The following is a 24,858-nucleotide window of genomic DNA, read 5'->3' as shown; positions in this document are numbered from 1 at the left end:
AGCCAAGAAAGCAGGTTTCTTAAAAAAAAAGAATTAGATAGATTTTTTGTAATGTTGTTTTATGCTGTTAATTATTTTAGTGTAAACTATTTTGAAAGATTGTGTTAGAATATGTGATGTCCATGGAAGAAAATAAATAATTAAATAAGATTTTGAAGAGTGGGGATGCTTGCACACAAGCAATTATAGTTCACACCAGTAAGAGCAAATATAAATTAGCACGTGCTCACATGAGCCAATCTTCGTTAATAAGACTGTACCAACTTTTAATGCAAGTGAAGGATCATGATATGATTTGGATGGCTTTTATGTTGGGCACACTCCATCCTTACTATTTAATTGGTTTCTCCAATTTCATATGGAAACAAATATTAACATTAACAATGGAAAAAGGACATTGAAAAGAAATTTTTAATCTTGTACAAACTATCATGACTGACAATTTATGCTGTTCTGAATTTTTATTTTCTGAGCCTGTACTCCAAAAAGGTTACATCTTGCTAAATATTCTAAAAAATGCAAAAACATTTTTCTTCTTTGAAAATGATGTCAATGGCTGGCATCCAAATCAGTGAGTGCTCCGCTCATATATGGGGACTTTTAAAAGCTGCCTTTCAAAGGGCAGTCCCCTCTCCTCATGATCATTGAACCCTCTAGAGCGATGCCCTGTAAGGAGCTGCCTTTCCCTCTATACATGAGCAGATGTTATTTCTGCACATGCTAAGCGGGTGCAATTATGTTACTTACATACTTCTCTTTTTATTTGTACTGATCATCCCTTCGAGACAGTTTGATGCTTTCCTAGTTCTACTTCTGCTGACATAGTTTACGTAAAAGCTGGTGTGCGCGCACAAATAACAAGAAGCCCAACAAAAATTAGTAAACTTGTCTTGAAAAATAACTGAAACTGTTACTAATTATGAGTATCACTACAATTTTAGATCACTCATTATTTCTACCAATGTGAATGCAAATATAAATTTCTATGAAGTTAACAAAATATATGATATACCTCGTGGACACCTACCACCGTCTCCTGCTGTTTATACTGCAGTGAATGGGAACTGCCCAGGAAAAGCAGGCTGTTCTTCTGCAGCTCCAATACATTTTTAAAGTCGTTCTTGCATTGAAATGTTCCTTAGTTGTTCTTTTCCAATGGATAAGCTGTTTCATGCCCAACATACAAAATAGTCCTTAAGAAACCGTTGTAATTTTTTTTTTTACAGTTGCTTCAAGGAGTATGAATTAGTAAGGAACGTGCTTAGGTGCACAACTTAGCTTCCACTTGAGCACCAGGGGCTGTTTGGGTTATATTACTAGTCACCGCTCCTCACAATGCACTGGAAATTGCTTCTGAAGTTTTCTTGCTTTGAGGGGAAATGTAAGGGATTTTTTTTTCTGGAAAGTGGAAATTCAGAAACCCAGTTGGGTGCAGAAATCGTATGCAACCATTTGAGATTGCGACCCAAATTGAAATAAGCTCTGTATCATTCTACTTGAGTCATCAATCAAATATTCTAGACAATGCACTGGTAATATACAGAACATCAACAGGCACAGTATTTAGCACTGCATTATCATTTTCTTTGAACAAAGCTATAGCAAATAGTGCACAGACTACATACTCACAAGTTAAAATGCACTCGATTTATCAGTGAGACACATTGTTGGGTTCATTGTGGAATCGCCAAGTGGAGTAGCACCTCAGATAAGCCACTGCTCTTTTTCTTTGCTGTATTTTTCAGACCACTTACGAGTGAGCTCCAGATAAATATTTGGTTTATGTGGTTGATAGTCCAGGTAAATTGTCTTTCCGGTCCTCTTTGGAATGGCTTTTTCAATCTGAGTTCCTTCATGCCATTCATTGAAAGAAGTGACAGAAATTATTTCAGGTCGTACCAGAAGTGCAGCGCTGAATGCAGTCTCGTAGTATTTGCCATTGACACGGTTCCGTGTGTTGTGGCTGTTCCATGGGCGAATGCTGGTATCCACATAGCCTGGGCCCACACTTGGAATAAACATTAAGTTTTTTGTGTCACAAAAGGCTTTTAGACTTGGCCAATTATGATGGCTTGAGCCATAGGAAAAGCCATTGGTGGCAAAATATGTATAAATTCCATCAAAGCCGCTTCTATGGATTTCATGCTTATGCTTTTCTTCCACAAGAAGGGCAATGAATAAGCCATCGTAAGGTGTATTGCGTATGCTGTGGGATCCTGAGACAGTAAGCAGATTTGCCCACATTTCAGGGATTGTTATGTAAGAATCATAAACGTAAAACATGGGAAGGGTTCTACCTGTACTGACTTTATGCCTGTAAAAGGCTGGATGGGCTCCATATCTATAAAGGAAAGAAACAAATTAATGTAAAAGTAAATATTCATTAGATTTGGGTTTAACATCACTGAATGTTAAGAAAGATTATTCATATTTTCCCTCAATGATATTTCTACTCAAATGTCGTATCATTAGCTATACAGTAAAAGATGTACACTTTTATATTTAGAAAAAAAAAGGTACACTTGCCAATGTATTTATGTAAAATTAATTCTATTTACAATTAGTCCTCCTCATACTATGAAGAAAAAATATTCTATTACTCTATTTCTAATCTCGTATTTCATCATACTTCACCTAGTTAAGGCTAACTAGAGACTTTGCAAGGCAGATGACTTGAAAGTTAACCTTAAGAGGTGTTGGAAGTGTGGTAAGAGCAACTCCTATTTGGTTCTTTTTGTATACCTGAAGGGAGATAGATAGAGGGTCCTCCAGCTGGCTAGGCTATCTATCCTTACCTATCTTCCTCTACCTGTCTTCCTTCCAATGTAAACTGATACTCTTAATGAAGCTGACCACTCCTTCTAAACTCTTCTTCCTCTCCCTTCTTGGACTAGCCAAGGGAGAGCAGACATCTCTTGTCTTTGTTCCTTTCTCCTCTAGCGTGGGGCAATGACCAAGCCTCCAAGTTAGTTAGTAAGCTAGAACTAGAGCCTTTCCTATCAAGTGTCTATTTCTTTTAATCAAGTAGTTTTTTTCTTATTTTAAACCAAGTCTAAAGTCTCAGTGTTTCAAAGGAAGGTAAAAGGTTGCTTTCTCTCAGGGAAACCACATTCGCTAAACAGAAATGCTGAACAAGCTACACTAAGCTAAACTCTACTAATTTACAAATACTCTAAAGAGGCAGCGATAAAGTGACAACACAACAAGTGGTGGACTTGAAAAAGCAAAGAAAATCCAGGTCATCTGAATGAGAAACTGAGCTATTTATAAGAGCTACAAACTTTAGTTGATAAATTAGTGTGATGCACAAAGAAAACAAAATGACATGAAAAACACCGGGCGGAATTAAGTGATAATGTTAACATTCAAATACTTGACAAAGTGCTTACTTGTCTATGATATACTTGACATTGCGGTACATACTGCGATCATCTCTATCTTTGTATGGCTCAATATGGAAAGTGACCTGAAAAATGGAAATATTAGATAGATATTTTAAAATAACTGAATGGCCTCAACTGAGTGAAGCATACGTTGAGGTCAATTACTGCCCTAGGCTCCTTCATGAGGAAAGGCAGGATATAAATTAAATTAAAATAGTAATAATTTCTTCTGTTTCTGAATTCAAAGGTGAGCGTGGATGCTTAAGTAGCCAAAATGGCATCATCCATGCACAGAAGAGCGGTATCATCAGGCTTTATATCTCCACTTTCAGCCTAAATATTCCAAGTTGGTTCCACAGTTGCAAAGGCAGTGAGATTTTCCTGCCATCTTCTCCTCAATACAACACCATGAGCAGAGCTTGGAAAAGTTACTTTTTTGAACTACAACTCCCATCAGCCCAATCCAGTGGCCATGCTGGCTGGGGCAGATGGGAGTTGTAGTTCAAAAAAGTAACTTTTCCAAGCTCAGACCATGAGTCTCCTGAGGGTCAGGAGGTTGCAGGGCGAGCAGGGAATTGTCAAAGGCTGCTTCCACTGAAAGCTTCTGCAAGCTGCCTGTGCCCAACATTTGGCAAATCTTACCTCCCACTCCAGAGCTTGTTCTTCCAAAGTAATGAACCACATTACACCACTCTTCATCACATTGCAATTAGCTTGTATTTTGCAGAGATACTAGTTGTGCCAAAGTCATATGTGAGAAATATAACATCCAGCCCTATCCACAACCTTAAGTTGAGTTTTGCTATTCATCTGGAAAACCAATAGGTTAAGAATAGGCAATTGGATTTGACCATGATTATGAAGTAAAGAGATAATGTGTAAAACCTGCACAAGCCCTTATGGAGCTATATTTGTTTCAGCTGCTGTTTCATTTTAAAGTGCATCATAAGACAGAAACCTAGTAAAGGCAATGAGGGCAAAAAGAAAGAGTCCAAGAAATTCACACAGGGAGAGATATGGATGGCATGCTTGTAAGAGAAACGATTAAACCTTCATCAGCTGTTACATGAAGGTGAGAGACAAAGTAAAGCCTTCTTAAATAAGGAGTAAAAAGCTCCTAGCTTCATGACAACATACCACTCTGTTATAATGTTATACAACAGCAGAGAGAACAGTGTAAAATGAACAGAAGTAGCACAAAGGATTTCAGACACTCCTACCTCACAAAAAAGTATGCAATTATTTATTATTTTTATTATTATTTTATTTATACCCCAGCCTTCCTTCCAGCAGGAGCCCAGGGCGGCAAATTGTGATTAAGGCAAATTCCATGTAGAAGGTACCAACTAAGGAGTTCCTTCTGTGGTATTTCTTGCCACCACACCTGCCAAGATAAACTTCTACCTGAATTACAACACTAAATGTAACAACATAATTGCTTCTTTAGAATGTTTACATTTATTTGGGTGTAATAAACTTTGGTATAACACATTTCAGAATCCAAACTTATAAAGGCTTACAAACAGCCATAACTGGCCTAATGCACCATATTGGGATGCTTTGGAGAAGTGGATGGGAGAAAGAGAGGGTTCTTTTTTCTTTTGGAACTTCGATGTGCCACAAGTGGATAAAATAAGTACATAAAAGCAGCAACCTAGTTCTAATTTTTTAAAGGGAATTATTTGCAAGGTTATCATAAATGCAAGTTTCTTTATAACATTCATGTTCAGTTAAATACAAATAATGATGGCAGGTGATAGGCAGATGAGTGGCCTCACCCACCTGTCAAACATGAAGTGGCCCACTAGCCAGATCCAGTCCCCCCCCCCGTTTTAAGGGGATAGTGCACAGTGCCACACTCCCACGAGCATGGACATTATCTATGTCTCCTCCCAGAAATCTAACACAAAAACTTCATGCTGATCTCCATCAGTACCACCACCTTGCTGCTCTTCATCTACTATTGTGGTGCCCACTGCTTGTTTTTTTGTTCTGCCACCCTCATTACCTATTTAAACAGAAAGAGGTGTTACAGCATGGGCAAGGAAAAGCTGGGATGAATAAGGGTCAAGTAGTTCTTTGCAAGGCTGACCTAAAAGCATCCTTACAAATGTCAATGTACATGCTCTATACAGCTAAAAGAGACAATCAGAAGTCCCACTATGTTTGATGGGACTTACTCCCAGGTAAGTATGCACAGGATCACAATCTGAATGTAATTTATTTTCATCATGCGTGTATATTTTTGCTTCATGAAATAAAATCTACTGCTCTTTCTCTCAAGACATCTCTTCTCCCTTCTGCTAGTTGCCACAGGCACAGCAGTCATTTTTGCCTGCTTAATGCTAACTGTAGAATGCCAGCCCAAGAGGAACATTTTGCAGCTCCTATGGATCTTGCAGGCCTATGGGAACAAGAGAGGCAGGTGAAACCGTGCACTAGCTATTCAATATAGTAAGAACTGGGATGCTTTACACACAGAATCTGCCTCTGCCAGATTCCAGCCCAGAGACTGAAGTTCTGTACTAGATAGGTTTACTGGAGTGGAATTTAAAATGTCAGAATACATTATTATTATTGTCCCAGAAGTACATTTCCACAATTCTGCAAGTCAGGTTTCTCTCTCTCGCATAAATACAAACAAAAAGCAAGATGAAATAGTTACTTCCCACCACCAGAAGTTGTAACTCATGTTTTACTTGTATTTTTAAAATTAAAATTGTACTTCCCCAAAACTGCAGGAATTGTGTCTTAAAATTTATTTTGCACATGCACAAAAACCATTTCAAATCCATTGCTTCTGGAAAACAAACTGAATGGAACCAAAGTACTATCAGAACCTTTGAGCAATTATGAGTGAATCCCCTCATCCCCACCCAAGTAAGGATAGAGATGGTGGCATTGTAAGCCTTGCAAGCAAGATACAGAGAAATGCCTACGCTTCACATGCCAAGCACCAATAGCCTGCGCAGATTTAAGTCCCACTGAAGTCAATGGGAGTTACTCTCAGGTGCATGGATTGCAGCCTATGAACTAAGCAGGACTTACTTCTTAGTAGGCATGCATACAGTGCAAGTTGTTCTTTATTTTATTTATTTATTATTTGATTTATATCCCGCCCTTCCAGCAGGAGCCCAGCAATGGTATAAGATCCTGCTGCCAATGGTATAAGATCCTGCTGCCAATGCCATAGGACTGGGCTGCTTCACAATCAGCTTGAATGTGCTTGTATTTTAAAACATAACAATGCAGCATTGCACCATGAACATTCCTTAACTGAAAAGAAATTACATGAAATTAAACTAAACTTTTACATTCTGGTAAGATAACAGTGCAGAGGGTCTACTTTAGATAAAACAATCCATTACATCTACAGCTTTGAGTAGTCTAATACTTCAAATACTGTACCTTTAATTTGTACTTCTGTGCAATGTCCAAAATCACTGGCACCAGGTCATCAGCAGGCTCTCCATTTTCATCAGCCATACCAGGTGGGTACCAAGAAAGAGCCAATACACCTAAGGAGCAAAACATGTATTTTATCTATGATGTTTAACTAGGTGACTAAGACGGTAAGAAAATGGGAGGGAAACTGAATGTATTCTATAAAAACATGTAATTTAACAAGTCAGGTATGTCCAACTATTTTGAGATTTCAGGATCAAACTTTTTAACATAGAAGCCATTAAAATGAAGAGTTTCTTTAGCTATCTTCAGGTATCTCTAATTCCCCAAATAAACTACTACTAACTAATATTGCTTGTTTTGATATTGGATTCTTAGCATCTTCCTTAGATGTAAAAAAAAAGCCTTACCACTGCCATGTAGTAGAACAGAGTAGGCATGTGCACTTTTAACATCTAACAGTTGGACTGGGACCTTAACAAAAAAAGGAAAGCGGCCTGCTGAGATAATATGGCACCTTTGATATTGCTCCCAGGATCATCTCTTGGCCAGGGAGGTGTGAATCAGGCAATAGTCACCTCTCTGTGTGTTTGTCCCTAAGAACAAAAATAAAGGGAATATTGATGGAGAGGAGATACACAAGTCATATTTATTTGTTTGAAGTCTGAAAGTCAATGCAAGCAAAACGTGCAAATATATCTTGTGTGTGTGTACTTGTGTCTATTGAACCATCTTAAAATAATGCTTCAGAGAGTGCTGTGGCTTTGACTTTGTGCCTCAGTAAACATCACTGAACAATCATTATCCCCCCCCCCCGCTAGCTTAGGCAGCCAGCCTGGAGACAGACTGACAATGAGGAGGTGAATAGTGAAAGGAATCTGTTGCCGGACAGAGGATGGAGGATGAGCTCTATGAAAGTGCCAGCAGGAGCCACTTAAGACACTAGTAAAAGGTTTCACTCTCCAGCTGCTTTGCCCTTGTGTTACTGTAATCAGGTGGGCTTCCAAGGGAGTGATTGAACAAACCAGGATGTCAAGTTTGGATGCAAAGAGAAGCTAAGTTAGTGGTTGACAAGCCAGCATCAAACTGTGGTTTCAGATTTGTCAGCCACCAAAACCCATGATTAGTGAGTGGGTTTGGGTACAGGTGTACAAGGAAGGCATAGTTTAGCTAAACAAAATAGTCCCCCAGTCTAGAATAACAGAGTACTTCATGAAGTTACCTTATGTATTGCTGAACTCAAGATATTTTTACTCAGTCACTGAGAAAAGACATTTGGGATTCATTCTAAAGTCATATGTCAAGTAGAAGAACATAGTTAATAAAGGGGAAATGAAGTTAAGATTTCATCATAGTTTCAGTACACAGGAGGAAAAAAGTGGCCAATATCACTCACAAGCTCTGAATTCAAGTAACTTAATGCCACGCCAAAATAAAATATCATTTACCAATAGAAGCTGAGCTCATCTGCTTCATGTGATCTTGTATTACAGAAGGGTCTTTGGAGCTGTAAGCCCCAAGTTCAGGATAGAAGCTGGATCCAATATCCTCTGGAGGGGTGTGTCTTCCTTTTGGATAACCGCTTGCAATTTTGGGATCCCAATGTGTCAACAATGGATGGTTCCAGTGAATATATTTTCCATCAAATTGTGGAGTCCCAAACCAGCAGTAGTAAAACACATGCAAGTTGTAGTTTGGAGAAGGGAGCTCTTCTTCTGGTTTCCCTACTGAAACTGTAGGGTTTTTTATATTCATTGTCAAAGGGTGCACATTTTTTGTGTGCGTGAAACTATCTACTTGAGCTTCGTTCTGCACATTGAACTTATTTTTTAAATGTGTAGTCCGCTGTTGAAAATCTGGTAAAAGGCCAAGGCCAAATGGATCACCAAACCCAGCTCTTTCAGGTCTCAGTGTTTTCAAAGCCATCATTATGGAGCAAATAAACAAAATAAAAAGCACTAGAATGACGCACGTTCTCCTGCGAAATCTTGCCATGATGTCATGGTAGTTCAAGGCACATGTAGGAGGCTTCTAGCTGCCAATGATAAAAATAACATAATGTTAAGGTTTGAAACACTTCAGGCAATTTTAAAAAACTGATTAAAAACGTATCTATTTTAGAATTTTTATTTACTATTTATAAAGCACCTAGCATTTTCTAAGATGTTAAATAACAGTCTGTACCTGCAGTCTCAATGTGTAAGAGACACAGTACAAAATAAAAAAAACTGGGAAGTGAAGAGGAAAGCAAGCATTGCAGTAGCTGGGCCTTCACTGACCGATGGGAGGGGCGGGGTTTGGATCCCTCTTGCCGTGATGTTCTTCCTTGGTCTCCAGGTCACAGTATTCTTTCGGGCAAGGAAGCCGGGAAGCAAGTTCCCTGACACTGCTCCTTCTTTGGCCAGTTTTGTCTTTCCCTTGTTATGGTGTTTTGTTTAGGTAGTCCTTTGGCCCATAAGCTGAGTTGTATATAGGTTTACAATGGTTTTAACTAGTTACTTTTAATTTATGTTTTACCTGCCTTGATTTTCTCTTTTATATGTTATTGCTGTTTTCTTGCATTTTGTTAGCGGCGTTGAGTACCATGTGGTAGAAAGGTGGGATGCAAATTTAACCAATAAAAGGAAATGATAGTTCAGAGCACAAGAAAGGTTCCTCTACAAATACATGATCATACTACTCAACTTTGAGTTTTGACATAAGAAAAGTTTTGGTTCTGTAATACCTTGAAACATGACAAATGATAAAAAGGTAAAGATTTTCTGTTAGAAAATTGGGAGTAAGTACAAACACATTAATTAAATAAAGCCTTTATAACATCTTCAGGTTTTCCAAAGGACCTTGCAAATAGTACTTTAGGGGGTAGCTTCCTTGCCTATACTATTGGCATTCCTATGTTGATGCTGAGCACAGTTCTGCAAGTTTTTTGAGACTGGAAGGAGGGAAAGACCCAAGCCATGCATGCATGCAGTTTTACTGTGTCCCAACAAAAAGCAGGACTGATTTGCATGGATGCACAGTTCTGCTTGTCCCCCTACTGATATTGTCTTCAGTGGCTTAATAAGTATAAGTCTGCCTCCTCTGGTATAAGTGTAGTTGGCCCCTTGGATTGTTACCTAGAAGCAAAATACAAAAGGTGACAGATCTACCTTAAAAGTCAATAAATGTTTTGTTCAATACTGTTATCTTGATCAGGATGAGACTGAGGATACACTCTATAATGTTCTGGTTTTCAAATTACTCTTCCTCTGGATGTCACTCTCTTTGGACTCTCAAGAGATAGGCTATCTTTGGCAGGTGATGCTTGCTCACAAGAATTTGTCAGTTCTTTGTTTTCAATCTTTTGAGATTGTTCTGGCAATAAATTCTGCTCTTCTGGTATTTCTGCCTCTGAATTCTTACTTTGTGTGAAATTGGTTGTGGTTTGGGAACCAACTGTAGATGTCTCCTGTTCCTTTGGAATGTTTCATTGTTGGTAGTGACAACATAAGATCTTGGAGTATGATTTTGGCTCTGGACTGTTGCTGGTTCAGACCATCCATTCTGGTCGTCCAGTTTCAGTCTTACTTGTGAACCAGGTTGCAATTTTGGAAGCGTCTTCACTCCATAATGTCTGTCGTAGTAATATTTGCAGTTTCATTTAGCCATGTTGTCTGTGACATGGATTTTTCCCAAATCAGGCCACTTAAGATACAAATTTGCTTCTAAGGTTGGAATTGATGTTCTTAATTTTCTTCCCATTATCAGTTGTGCAGGATTGCACTGAGTTGCGCTGATAGGTGTTGCTCTGTAGCTTAGCAGTGCTAGGAACGGATCTTCCTGACATAAGATTCGCTTTGCTGTTTGTACTGCTCTCTCTGCTTCCCCATTGGCTTGTGGGTAATGGGGACTGGCTGTAATGTGACAAAAGTCATATTAGTTTGTGAACACTCTCTCCCTGAAAATTGGAGTCCATTATCCGTTACTAGTTCATTTGGGCATCCCCATCTGGCAAATATATTCTTCAGATAACTGATAACAGTAGAGCTTGTTCAGTCAGGCATATATGCAATCTCTATGCATCTGGAAAAATAGTCTATTGCGACTAAGTACTTTTGTCCTTGTAACTCACAGATCTCTGCTCCCACTCGCTTCCATGGTCTATCTGGAAATGGAGGGGTAATGAGTGGTTCCTTCCATTGTAAAGTTTTATTTGTCTGGCAAAACTTGCAGTTTGCTATTATTGCCTTGAGGTCTTGCTCTATTCGTAGCCACCAAACAGCCATTCGTGCACATTCTCTGCACTTACTGATTCCTTGAAGACCTTCATGGAGTTTTCCCAACATTTCCTGTTGCGTTGTAGCAGGAATAACAATTCTATCACCAAATAGGACTGTTCCTTCCAACTCTGTAAGGCTTCCCTTTTCTGCAAAGAAAGGTTTAAGGTTAGTTGTCACTTCAGACATGTACAATGGCCAACCAGTTCTGAAAAATTTCAGCACTGTTGAAAGGTCTGGGTCAGTGCTGGTAGCTGCTTAAATATGTTGGGGGAGTGTGGTAGATATTGGTTTAGAAGCTCGTAGAAGATTTAACTAGACTTTGAGTTCCTCAACTAACTGGGTTGTTTCAGGGTCTGGAGTTTCCAGTGGATTTCTTGACAGTGTGTCTGCTACAACAAGAGTCTTGCCTTGTCTGTATTCTGCGTGAAGATTGTACCTCATCATGCGTAAAAGGAGTCACTGACATTGTACTGGTACTCGATCCAGGTCTCTGCAATTTATCAGTGGTACCAAGGGTTTATGAGTGTAAATGATTCTAGCCCATAGAGATATTTTGAGAAGTTTTCAGAAGCCCAAACAGCAGGTAGACATTCCTTTTCTATCTGAGTGTATTTGGTCTCAGCTTCTGTTAGCGTTCTTGAGCAATAGGCCACTGGTTTCAACTCTCCATCATGATTTTGGAGTAGTACTCCTCCCAGGAGCTAACTGCTGGCATCAGCACTCACTACGGTTTGCCGGTTAACTTCACAGTAAGCGAGTACTGGAGCCACAGTTAAGAGTTTTTTCACTGTTGAGAAGGCCTTTTCCTGGCTTGGACCCCAGCACCATGTGCTGTCTACTTTCAAAAGTGTATTTAATGGGTGTAGTTTCTCTGCCAAATTTGGCAAGAAGCACCCTAAATAATGTACCATGCCCAAAACTTTTTTCACTCCTGTGATGGAGTCTGGAGGTTTGATTGCGGAAATGGCTTCTACTTTCTTAAGATCTGGACTCACACCATGCTCATTTATGCAGTGTCCAAGATATGTAAGGTCTTTCTGGCATAAAATGCATTTGTTGTTGTTGAGTCTTAACCCTGCCGCCTTTCCTGTTGCTAAGATTTTGGCCAGTCTTTCATCATGTTCTGCAATTATTTTGGGTAGCAGTGGAACTGATATTGTTCTGGCAGTATAAATAGCATAAGCTACAGCCCCTTCTTTGAGAGTTATCTGCATTGGTGGTGTCTTCAATGTTCCAACTGTGTTAGGAATTTCTGTGGAAAGCTCATCTAAATGTTGCACCAAACCCATCATAGTTGCAACATCTCAGCTTAGGAGGTTATTAGTCTTTGCACAGATCACATAGACCTTAAAGTCATAGTCATTGTCTCTATAGCAGGTTCTTGCTATGAAGTATCCCATGCAATTTAGATTTTGTCTTCTAGGACCAGTTAATACTGCTGTTTGCTGGAGACTAGGCAGGTTAGAAAAAACTTGTAAACAGACTCAGAAATTATGCTGCATCTGCACCAGTGTCTATTTTAAACTTTATCTAGAGCCCACTGATTTGTAGTGATACATCCCAATGATATGTGGAATTTTCCACCAGTGTAGCCAGACCCAGAAAAAATTGTTCTTGACTTTTCTGCTGCTCCACAGTTTCACTCACCATTCTAGTGTGGCACACAGTGGCAAAATGACCTATCTTGTTACCTTTGTGGCATTCTGAGCGTCTGCGGGACAGACTGCTCTTTGTGTATGCCCTTTCCCACATCTTGTGCATCTAGGGGCTTTTATTTGAGCATTAGATGTTTGGCTGTATATTTGTTTGTGGTATTTTGTTGTTTGGGGTTTCCATTTCTGCAGGGGTTTCTTGGTTATTTCTTGCAGCCTTTTTATAGCACCTTGGACCTGGCCTTTTATAAGCTCTGAGTTTTCTTATCATCTCCACAGCCCTCTCCAAAGTGATATTGGATTCCATCTGCAGCTTCTGGGACAGGTCTTTATCCAAAATTCCCACTACCAATTGGTCTCTGAGCATTTCACTCCTGGTGTCCCCAAATGCACATTCATCAGCTATCTCATGCAGCCATCTTATGTAGGCCTCTGTAGATTCCCCTGGTTTCTGATGTCTCTGGTGAAAGCATGCCGTCTCATGAATGAGATTTTTCTTTGGCACAAAATATTCATCAAATTTTCCCAGGATGATGATGATGATTTGATTGATATCCCGCCCCTCCTCCCAGCAGGAGCCCAGGGTGGCAAACAAAAGCACTAAAAACATTAAAACATCATAAAAACAAACTTTAAAACACATTAAAACAAAACATCTTCAAAAATGTTACTTAAAAAAAGCTATGAAAACATCTTCTAAGATTAAAAACATTAAAAAAAGAAAGTTTAAGAACATTTAAAAACAATTCCAACACAGATGCAGACTGGGATAGGTGTCAACTTAAAAGGCGTCTTGAAAGAGGAAAGTCTTCAATAGCCGTCGAAAAGGCACCTGTCTAATATTTAAGGGGAGGGAATTCCACAGGGTAGGTGCTGCCACACTAAAAGTCCATTTCCTATGTTGTGCAGAATGGATAAGATGGTATCTGCAGGAGGCCCTCACCTGCAGAGCGCAGTAATCGACTGGTTATATAAGGGATAAGACAATCTTTCAGGTATCCTGGTCCCAAGCTGTATAGGGCTTTGTACACCAAAATGAGAACCTTGAACTTGGCCCGGTAGCAAATGTAGACTAGGAGATAGTAATCCTGGTCCTCTGCAGCAGCAAACTCAAATTATTTAAATATCTGCTCTGCTTGCTGGCCCATGGCATAAATCAAGGAGCATACCTGAATTTCTTCCTTCTCTTCATTCAGTTTTTTAGCAATACGGTATCTGGAAAACCTCTGCTTCCAATCTGGCTATGCTGCAGGCCTGGTGAAATCAAAGCCTCTGGTGGGGAAAACTTTAACATCACTTTCCTTTGTCCCCGTCCCCCCCCAGTTGTCTCAGGAGCTCTGCTACTCTGGAGACACTATGAGGATTTCTTAACTTCTGACACCATGTTATATTGATCAGGATGAGACCAAGGACAAAACAGAGCTTCTTCAATTAATAATTTTTAAACAGTAAAACATCTGAGCTTGTTCTGTGCTAGGCCTCACCCAGCACACACAACACTGACTAACTGTAGCAACTAAATCAGTCTAGCTTCCCCTAGGGTGTGTCATACCCTCTAGAGAAAGTTAACACTTTCTTTGCTGTGTATCTAACTCAAAGACACATTTCACTACAAATACAGTACAGTATGTTAAGAAACCCATAAAGGGAATCAGAACAGAAGGCCAAGGCTGCAATATTTGCACAATGAAAGCTACTCCCATAAAATTGTGATGACTTGCACACAAACAGTTACATGTAGGATCACAAGAATTTCTTGGAGTAGGATGCTTGGAGGGGGAAAGGTTGTATAATCACCTGCCAAGACACACGTTGTCAGACCTCAGAGCATACTATTTACACCTACAATGTACCTTAATACACAAAAGCACAAAAGAACAGGCATGTAATCCCCAAATTGAATTTACTTGACCTCTATTGTCCAAATTAGTGAATTTGTATTCATGAAATTATTATTTTTATTATTATTACAGTAGGGGCCTGCTTTTCGGTGTTCCGCTAATACGGCAGCTAAAGTCAGAGTAAGGCCCCACTCATGGTGCTTGTTCCACTTTTACGGTGTTTTTCGGGCATTGGGTGCCATTTTATTGAAGGAGTTCTGCGTTTTGGCGCGTTTCGCTTTTAGGCGGGGGTCTGGAACGTAACCCGCCATATGAGTGGGGCCCTACTGTAATTAGATTTATATTCCACCCTTCCTCCCAGTAAGAGCCCAGGGGGGCATGACAGAGCTTGGAAAAGTTACTTTTTTGAACTACAACTCCCATCAGCCCTAGGCAACATGGCCACTGGATTAGGCTGATGGGAGCTGTAGTTCAAAAAAGTAACTTTTCCAAGCTCTGGATGGAAATGGATCTTTGGGGATGGCCTTGGCTTAGTAAGGAAACATGATGTTGTAATTGCTAAGTATATTCTGCAATACAACAAAAACAGCAATAAAAACTGTGGATTTGATATTGGACACAGAATTCAACATCCTCAGTCTGTTTTCTTAAAAAAAAATGCTTTACAGTGTAATTCTATGCAAATAAGTCCCACTGAGTTCAATGAGACTTAGGTAAGTGGGTATAGGATTGCAGCTTAGCCTCTCTGGCTATGAAAATAAGCTTGAAAGATGCGGGTAATGTGTAGTGAAACAGCAAACACCAAAGGAAAATTTATGCACACTTACTAAACACAGTGGGATTTATTCTGCACTCCTAATCCCCTTTACTGTGGAGTAAACCCCACTGAATTCAGTGGTTGGGGATGGGGAACCTCAGGCCCAGGGGTCAAATGTGGCCCTCCAAGCATCTCTATCTGGCCCTTGGAATTCTACCCAGGGCACACCCCATATTCCCATGCCATACACCTCACCGGCCCTGCTTCAGACCCAGAGTGTTTTTGCCTAGCTGGAATGTGCCCTTGAACTTTGACAATGCCTCTTGTTTGTCAAGGTGGAAGATAGAGAGGGGTAGCAAGTTGCCTACTGTACAAAAGTAAATTTTACATCTGCTGTTCCCCCACTTTTGCCCCTGGCCCCAGCATATAGCCCTCAAAAGTTAGCCCAGAATCAAATGTGGTTTCTGGGCTGAAAAAGGTTCCCCATACCTGGATTACAGTCTAACTTTTGAGTAAACATGCATAGGGTTGTGGTGGCAATTAGACTTCCAAAGAATGGGACTTCAGTGCCTGTATAGCCTCTTGCCCTTCCCAATGATAAGATCAGTCATCCTGACCTTAGGAACAATAGAGAACAAATTGATTAAATGGAATAAATCAGCATGGTACAGAATTTTGATTTTTTTTGTTTAAAATGTAGACACTATAATGAATTTTCCTTCACCTTCCTACCATATTACACCTTTTACAATTGTTACTGGATTTATCAATTTGGCAAAGAATAACTAGGGAGTTAGTAGTACTTTTTCTTTTTAACATTACTGTTCTTTTATTGTGTTGGCTAGCTTAATCTTGTATTTGCCTTATGATGCTTATGTTTTGTTTTGTAAAATATGTCCCTTGCTAAAAAGTATAACAAATAAATTGTGGGGGGAAAGAAAAACTATAGGGATGAAACCTGATGGACAGAATGCTGAGATAAGAATGAAAGGGAACAATTTATTCTCAGTGCAGTATAAAATGCTTCACAAATGTTAGGCTGACTTCTAAATATAGTACGTTATCAGGGACATGAGATAGCTTGTCACAAAGACACAAGACACAGAGAAATACAAGACACAAGTAATTCATCACTGGCAAGTCCACCTATTGTCTGCTAAAACCCAAGAGAAACCAGGTTAAGTAGAAAGAAGCTGAATGTTCTATACCTGTGTCAATATTCAAAGCTATTCAAGCATAATAACAGAGGGAAGGAATGAAACTTGCTGCTCATGTTCAGGACACAATTATGTATTTCACATTCAAGCTCTAGCTCACCTATTCCTGCACCTATTTTCAGGAGGGCTAGGAGTTCACAAGGTTTCTCCTACATGACTCTTTAATAGCAATGAGGTACTTAAAAGAAAAGAACAGAGTGTCACACCTTATTGCAAAGTCACATTAGAAAGACAGTATGTCATCATTTTATTTGGCTGGAAGACGCCTGTGCGTGAATTTGTTTTATGTGGGGAGATAGGCACACAATGATCAACACACAATCTTGACAGAAAAAGGCTTTGATCCAATGGCATGGATACCACGACGACTGGAAGTCTTTTATCTGCTGCAGCCTTCATCAGCCTTCACAGCTGTTGCAACATACCTATTGTTATCCTCTGCCTGTTCTGCCGTTGAGGACTGTGAGGCGTCCTTCCCTGGCTCTCCCTGTCAGGTTCCTACCTGCTCGTGGTTACTGCCTGTCTCTAGGCACCACCAGGGACTCCACCAGTCCGGACCGCTCTCTCTTATGATTTCTCTCCCCGCTCTAGCACAGATCTCAACAGATCTCCCTGCTAGGCAACCACCAGTAACGTCCCAATACTAGTATTCCCAGAGACTCTGAATACTGGTATTGTTATTCTCTTCACCGCTGCCACCATTTGTTACAGTTCCCCTTCAGCCTTGGTCATTACCTTACCCTCCCTTCTGGTCTGTGAAACCCCAGCCAAGGATCAGGCCTTTGGTAAACCAAATTAAGTATTTATTACAGATAACAAAGCTAACAAGATTAACAAGATTTCTTCTTAAGGCACATAAGCATATGGTTTTACTCAATACTAATCTGAACTCCACCTCCCTCCTGGTAAACAACTCTCTAAACCCCACCAAGCAATCCACTCTTTCTCTTCTCCCCCCAGATTCCACCATTCACCACCTCACATTCACCCAGATTTACCTGTCATCCTTTCATTTATACTGTCAGCCATTTTAAACATTCAGCCAATCATCAAGCATTCTATTGCCCATTCACTCCCCCTCCTCTTTCACTACTTACCATGTATACTCTAAACAACCAGCACTTACCATATATACACTAATATATAGGAACATCACAAGGACATTCTTGGATCATTCTTTGTCTGGTTCCTCTCCCTTGACCTTACCGCCATGGGTGACCCTGCTGGGAATACATGACTCCCAACGGCACCGCTCATAGAGTTCATTGGAACATGCAAGCCCACTCACCACTGTTTCCAACAGTATGGATTGTGTTAGTACTATTGGAAAATAGGTTACCATTGAGTTCATCTAGACAAGGTTAAGAGATAAACAGACCTTGTTCTTTTAGAATATCAATGCAATGAGAAGTTTTAGCCTCAACATTAATTAAAAACACAATGTTATATGTAAATATATATTATAGGAGCACAGAAGAGCTCCCATAGTTCAGACAAGTAGCAACACCAAGGTTCTGTCATTATAAGCTTCAAACTTCTATAGCTTGTAAAAATGGCATCTGTTAGGCTAATAACTTGAAACTTGGCACACATTTTCTATCTGTTGAGGCTTACAAAACTGATGAACATCTAACCAATCTGAAAAAACATGCTATAGATACAGGAAGTCAAAATGTATTGAAAATTGACACTTTGAACCCTCGATTTATTAAGACCACATATCATCTATATTGGAATTGTTTCAAGTCTGCATCTGTATTAGAACTGTTTTTAGATGTTTAATTGTTTTATCATTTGTTTGTTTGGGGCCCTGGACTCCTTTGCAGGGCTGGTTCTAAAGGGCCACGTGGGGCACTGGCCCGACAGCCCCTGGAGCTACAGGGGGCCCCTCAGCCGCCCTTCCACTCCCCTTCCACGATCCGCGCCCCCCCACACCCCACCTACCTGTCTGCTGTCTTTACCATTGCCCTTAACGAAGATGGCGGCCGCAGTTTCCCTAAGGTACTGAAGCCCCTGCCACCATCTTACCTGATGGCAGAGATGCGTGTGCGTAGCACGCACATGTGCCATCAAGAAAGGTGGCGGCGGCAGCATCATCCCCTTAGGGGAACCGCAGCCACCATCTTTGTTAAGGGCAATGGTAAAGACAGCAGACAGGTAGGTGGGGGCGTGGGCACACATGCACACACACACACATGCCGGGGCCCAGGGCAAGCTGATGCCCAAGGGCCCCAGCATTCCTGGAGCTGGCCCTGCTCCTTTGGGAGGAAGGGCGGGATATGAATTCTAAAAAATAGTATCATATAACTGGTTTTAATATGCTATTTTTTAAGTGTTGGAATCTGTCCTAGGGCCTTTAATAATAATAATAATAATAATAATAATAATAATAATAATAATAATAATAATAATAATAATAATAATAATAATTTTTATGAAAATTACTGATGTACTTTATTCAGGCTTCTTGCACAGCCCACACTATCATTCCCTTGGTGAAGTTCTAATCAGCGGTTCAAAAGTTATTAAGTTTCCTCCCTTATTAAAAGCCCATGGAAAACAAGTACTCCCAGAGTAGTATTGTGCCTGACTGAAAGGAAATGCGAAGGCAAAGATTCCTTCAAAAGTGCAATGTTTGCAGAGGAAGCCACTTGCTGAACAACGTGCACAATGCCTATTTCATTAGTTATGAGATACAACAGTGTTGTTCAATGGTTAGATGAGGGCTTTGACTTGGGGGGGGCAATGGGCATATTTGGAAACTTGAAAAACTATCATGGGAGCCCACATCCCATAGCCACACATGAATCCTGGACTGCAACCCCTCCCATATGTCAGCGTGGTGTCGTAGCTCAATGCGAGGTCACCTACCTTTTCAGGTCTGCGAGCATATTTGGAAATCAGAGAAACTATCATGTGAGATCACATTCCATAACTATGCATGAACCTCACACTAAAATCCCCTTACCCCACCTCACACTGGAACCCATTATGCGGTAAATGTCACACACACACTGCCCAGGACTGAAAACCTCATCACCAACAGTCCACTCCACACTGAAACACGCACACACAACACTGAGGCCACATTCACACTGTACATTTATTCCACTATCATTCCACTTTAAACAGTCATGATTTTCCCCAAAGAATCCTAGGAAGTGTAGTTTGTCAAGGGTGCTGAGAGTTGCTAGGAGACCCCTATTCACACACAGCTACAATTCCCTGAGTAGTTTAATAGTCAGTCCTTTTTCCCAGAGAACTCTGGGAATTGCCGGCCTGTAAGGGGACTATGGCTTTCCTAACAACTCTCAGTATCCTTCACGAACTACACTTCACAGAATTCTTTGGGGGAAACCATGACTGTTTAAAGTGGAATAATAATGGAATAAATGTACAGTGTGAATGTAGCCTGAATGGGGTCCAAGAGGCTTGCAAGTAGGACAGTGTGATTCTTGTCCAGTATTTAATTGCGAAACAATTCTGTGAGGTAAGCCATGTGGTAGTGCTGAAACAATGTTTCCCTGCAAGACTGATGCCATGCGGTTAAGCAGTCAAGTCGCAAGAAAAGACTACACCCCACAACCACATATGCACCCCTCACTGCAAAACCTAGCCCATGCTGCAACCCCCCATCCATCCCCAAACACTGTACAAAGTAGAGAGAAGTGCAGTGTAACAGAATGTGGCAGCCCAGGAACTCTGACATGTTTGCGATTCTCTTCCAGTACCCAACAACCTTGTGATATAGACCATGTGAAGAGGTAGCAACTGTGGAAATGTATCCCTTCAAGACATGTGCCATGTATTTAACTAGTCCAGTAGTCAAACCACTAGAAGGAATCGCACCTCACAATCATGCATGCTGCAAACCCTATACTCTACTAGAATCCACATAAACCCTGGCCCATATTGACTCCTCACAAGCCTCCCCATACTGAATACCCCACATGCCCGCTCTGAGACTCTCCATGCTTTACCACATGCTGCAACCCCATACACTTCTGAGTGGAACCCACCTCACACTAACCCCTCCAACATAAATAACCAACTCCACTTAAATCCCTCATACACCTGACTCTACAATCAAGTCCTCCATATATATTCCACCCCACAGTAACCCTCACACACCCTTGCAATCACACTGCTCCACACTGAAAGACACACACAATGCTCAACACTGAAACTCCTCCTATACACCCTACCCCAAACTGAACCCCCACACATGCTAACCCCCTTTCCTGTCTCTCACACTGCAACCCTCACACCTACCCTGCCACACACACACTCTCCACTGAAACCCTTACACCCAGCAAATCCCCCACACCCTGTACGCACACTGAACCTGACACCCATCCCTACTGAACCCCACACTCCACCCCACACTGAAATCTCACACCCACACCTCACATTGCACAAGGTCCAAACTGCAAAGCTCACATTCACCCATCTCCATTGTAACTGTTAACGCCTTTCCCCCTCCCTGCAGACTCCCTACCTTGAAACCTGTGAAACTCACTCTGCCTCGCACTGAAAGCCCTTAATACGTCATTCCACACTGAACCTCCCCCCCCCTGCTCCCCAGTGAAATGAACAAACAGTCCACTCCACACATCAAGTGCCCCCCACAAAACTAACACTGACACTCCAGACATATAAACACATGCACAACTTGCCCCACACTGAAACCCACCACCTGCCTAGCAGTTTTCTTGCCTTGCAAGACCGGTGAGAGCAAAGTGACAACTAAAGGAAGAGGGTGGTGATTTTTGAAGCCTACCAGACAGAGAGATCACTGATCAGGAGAGGGTAGGGTGGTAAAATAATAGTGCCATTCTGTGCAGGCTTACTCCTAAGTAAGTTTTTCTGACCATACACAGCAATTTCTATTCATTTGCACACATTTACACAGCTATTACTGTTTTGTTTTTTCCAGACTCAATCCACAAGCTGGAAATACCGCATGGCTACCATATCAATTAATAATTACAAAGCAACTGCTTTTATGTTTAGCAGACAGTAATATTTTAATTACATTTTCGTTTCAAAAACTTGGGAAATTCAATGATCAGAAACAGGAGGATGGAGTGGCTGGAACCAGCAATACAGAACCAGGACAACATGGGGCATCTCTGCTGGTCTCAGCATGATTTGTGACATCGTACAACCACATTGCTGATCACAGATCATGTCTGTGAAGGCATCCACATTAGCTTTGAATTTCCCAGGTTTAGAGTTTGGGCCAACATGAGACAGCCTTAACTGAGATCTTAAAACTGGCAAGGGGCTGGTTTAGCAAGAGGTAGTGACTGGCCCAAGGTCACCCAGTGAGCTTCATGGCTGTGTGGGGATTTGAACCCTGGTCTCCCAGGTCGTAGTCCAACACTCTGACCACTACACCACACTGGTTCTCAACCCCCCCCCCCACCCCTAACAAAATGGTTAAAGTTCTGATACTCAACAGCAAAGTTACATGCATTGCTCTTTGCTGACATAACATCTGTTAGAAAGTTAATCCTTTCATTAATCTCTCTGCATGGCATACACATACACACAAATGGTTTATTTATTGAAATTCATTACTGCAGGTCTATTTATCGCCTTTCCGCCAAGGAATGGAGGGTGACATTCATGGTTTATCCAGCCTAGGAAAACTTGTCTTCACTACAGCCCTGTGAGGAGGGTTAAATAGTGACCAGCCCAATATCACACAGCTTCCCAGCAATAATTCAACAGGCTATTTATTTACTATTTATTGTATTTATGGTTCACCTTTACCCCCAAATAGCTCAAGGTGGCATAGATGGTTCTCCCCTTCCCATTTTACCCTCACAACAACCCTATGAATTGGGAAAGGGTGAGAGCTTGTAATTGGCTCATGGTCACCCAGTCAGGTCCATGGCTGAGTGGGGATTTGAGCCCTGGTCTCCCTGATCCCAGACTAGGACAACATTCTAACCACTGCACCACACTGGCTCTCAAGCAAAGCACTAGGGTATCCACATAGCACTAACCCAAACTGGCTGACATGACAGGCAGATAATTTGTATCATTACTTTATTTGTATATGCAACGCTGGTGTAAAGCGCAGCTTTTTATCACTACAGCCCCGTCCTAGGCATGGCTCCGGGTACTTGTCAAAATAGCTCTTCTACCGACCATCTCACTCCCCTTCTTCAACTCCCTGGAGGGTCACATGAGAGAGGGGGCGTAGGCACGCGCGCACAGGCACGAGTAGTGTCCTCCTCCTCGAGAATCCTTGCGCCTCCCCCGCTATGTCCCCCACTTTATCCCTTGTCGTCGTCATCACTACCACCACATCACAGAAGAGTAGCGTGCCATCACCTCTTCGATCCCCCATCTCCTAGCCCCTTACTCACCCGTCTTCAGAGCAGGAATCCATAGGGCCTGGAAAATCAAGGATCCTGAATTGACGGGGAACGAAGGGGTTGGAATAGAGTTGGGGGGGAGGGGAAAGAGTGGGGTCAAAGCCTCATCAGCCTCTTTTCAGACGTAGCTCCCCCTACAACAACCCCTATTGTTGAGCTTGTGGGTGGCCTCTCTGTTCGAGCATGCGCAGTAGCCGTGGGTGAAACCATCCTTGCCCTTACATCCAGGAAGAGCAATAGTATTGGCGTTTATGCCAATTTCTTTCTGTGGCGCAGCCTAACTATATACATCATCGCGTATCGGTCCACTCGTCCCTGGAGATATTTGAAAGACGCGTGAGGCACCTTGCGCATGCGTACTGATTTAACATACATTGTTAACATGATATACATCTTCATTTAGTACATATTTATGTATGTACACACACATTAATATTTCATGCGTATTAACGGTACCCGTACCCGTCCATGTTTACTCAAGAAGTAAAGCCACTGTGGAGCCTGATCCTATACGTTGCTTACACACACAAAAAAGCCTCACGAAGTTCTCACGGGCACTTTCCCCGTCCAAGTAAGAAGATACCGGGATGCAGCCTCCTCTAGTTTAATTCTTCTGCTTATTCCTCCCGCCTGGAGTTGAAAACTTCTTTGATGTTACCATTTCTGTTTTAAAGAAAAAGCAGCCATTTGGCAGTTTAAACAAAATAGCAACATCTCCTCCCTTCCCCGGCCGTGCTGTAGCTGAGGCTACATAGGAGCAGGTGGAGAAGGCGCCCCTTCCTAACTACGAAGGTTACTGACACCCTTGATGGGTTGTCTCTTCTTCTGCCTTTGCCAATCAGGGGTGGGAAGCGTGCAAACCGGAGAAGGTACCGGCCGCTCCTTCCTCCCCTCCCGTTTCAGGGAACCGCAGAGGTACGGATTGGGCCCCTGGTGCTGCCTAGAGAGAAATCATGAGCAGCAATCTCTGTCTGCTCCCTTCTCCTATCTCCAGAGTCAGTCCTACCACCTCCGGAGTGCATCATGCTGCAGGGTAGAGAGTGAGCAGAGCTGTGTGAGCCATATGGCCTGCTCTGCACCCCCTAAGCTAACCTGCTTCTCTCAGGAACAGTGGGGGCACTCTGCCCAAGTGCTGAAGCAAGAATAAACTGCCATGGCGGCAAGCACTGCAGGCGGTTTTACTTCCTCTCCAAGGTTGGGATGTTTTAACAGTTTTTAACAGCTATATCAGCCAAACTGATTTTAACAGTTTTGCCAGTTTTAATAGGGATAATAGTTTTAACCAGTTTACTGTTAAAGAGCGGGTATATACCTCCCCCGTTCTGGGAACAGCTGCAGCTTTGTTTTACGGGGGGGGGGGCTCCTCGTTATCATCCCACTGATATTATACGGTAGGAGAAAGACTCGGGGGCAAGGAAAAAGGAAAGAGAAAGCAGAAGTGACCTGGCATCACCCCGAAAACTGAGGAGAAAGACCAAAGTTACTAGACCCTGGAAAGACGAGGGAGGATTTTGCCCTGTCACGGACAAAGGAGAAATAAAGATAAGGGCTTTTTGTATTTTAAGCAGCATTTTCCTCTCTCTTTCCAACATATCCCTCGCTGGGCTTGGGCTGGGGTTTTTGGCACCACCACTATTATGGTACTTACAAGGAGGAGGTGTAAAGATCTAGGTATAACGCATCAAATAGACGAGGCTCCTTTAAATGACTCTCAGGCAAAGATCACGCAATTCTTTGGGTCTAAGAAGGATGAGATCCAGCCCCACGAGGAGAAGCAGGACTCCCTCTCCCCAGTGGGACCCATTCTCGATTGGTCCCTGGACTTTAAAACCTATATCCATGGGCTAAGAGAAGAACCCCTCCCCACTCCGAATCTAGCAAAAGAACTAGCGGATGCAGACCATCAGGCTTCCTTACAGTTCCAGGTGAGCGAACAGGCAGAAGTTTTGGAATCA

General features: G+C 41.7%; 1 protein-coding gene across 5 annotated transcripts; it reads right to left on the bottom strand.

Annotated features, from left to right (window-relative positions):
* Positions 1-241: 241 nt before the first annotated feature.
* On the bottom strand, positions 242-24,646 carry MANEA (mannosidase endo-alpha). Of its 5 annotated transcripts, XM_061623374.1 has the most exons (6): positions 24,552-24,646; positions 23,366-23,566; positions 8,237-8,823; positions 6,792-6,901; positions 3,390-3,466; positions 242-2,341 (listed from the first exon to the last, which is right to left on the bottom strand). In XM_061623374.1, exons 3-6 carry the CDS (start codon positions 8,781-8,783, stop codon positions 1,705-1,707), a joined length of 1,371 nt encoding a protein of 456 aa, XP_061479358.1. In that variant the 5' UTR covers positions 8,784-8,823; positions 23,366-23,566; positions 24,552-24,646; the 3' UTR covers positions 242-1,704. The 5 variants fall into 5 exon arrangements, with proteins under 5 accessions (XP_061479358.1, XP_061479356.1, XP_061479355.1 ...); XM_061623372.1 differs by lacking the exon at positions 24,552-24,646 and having other exon boundaries at positions 23,366-23,708; XM_061623371.1 differs by lacking the exons at positions 23,366-23,566; positions 24,552-24,646 and adding an exon at positions 22,895-23,256.
* Between the last annotated feature and the right edge of the window lie 212 nt (positions 24,647-24,858).

The sequence above is a fragment of the Rhineura floridana genome, chromosome 4, assembly GCF_030035675.1.
Source record: "Rhineura floridana isolate rRhiFlo1 chromosome 4, rRhiFlo1.hap2, whole genome shotgun sequence".
Classification (NCBI taxonomy): Eukaryota; Metazoa; Chordata; class Lepidosauria; order Squamata; family Rhineuridae; genus Rhineura; species Rhineura floridana.
The sequence above is the reverse complement of the archived record's forward strand: the minus strand, read 5'-3'. Positions and strand labels throughout refer to the sequence as shown.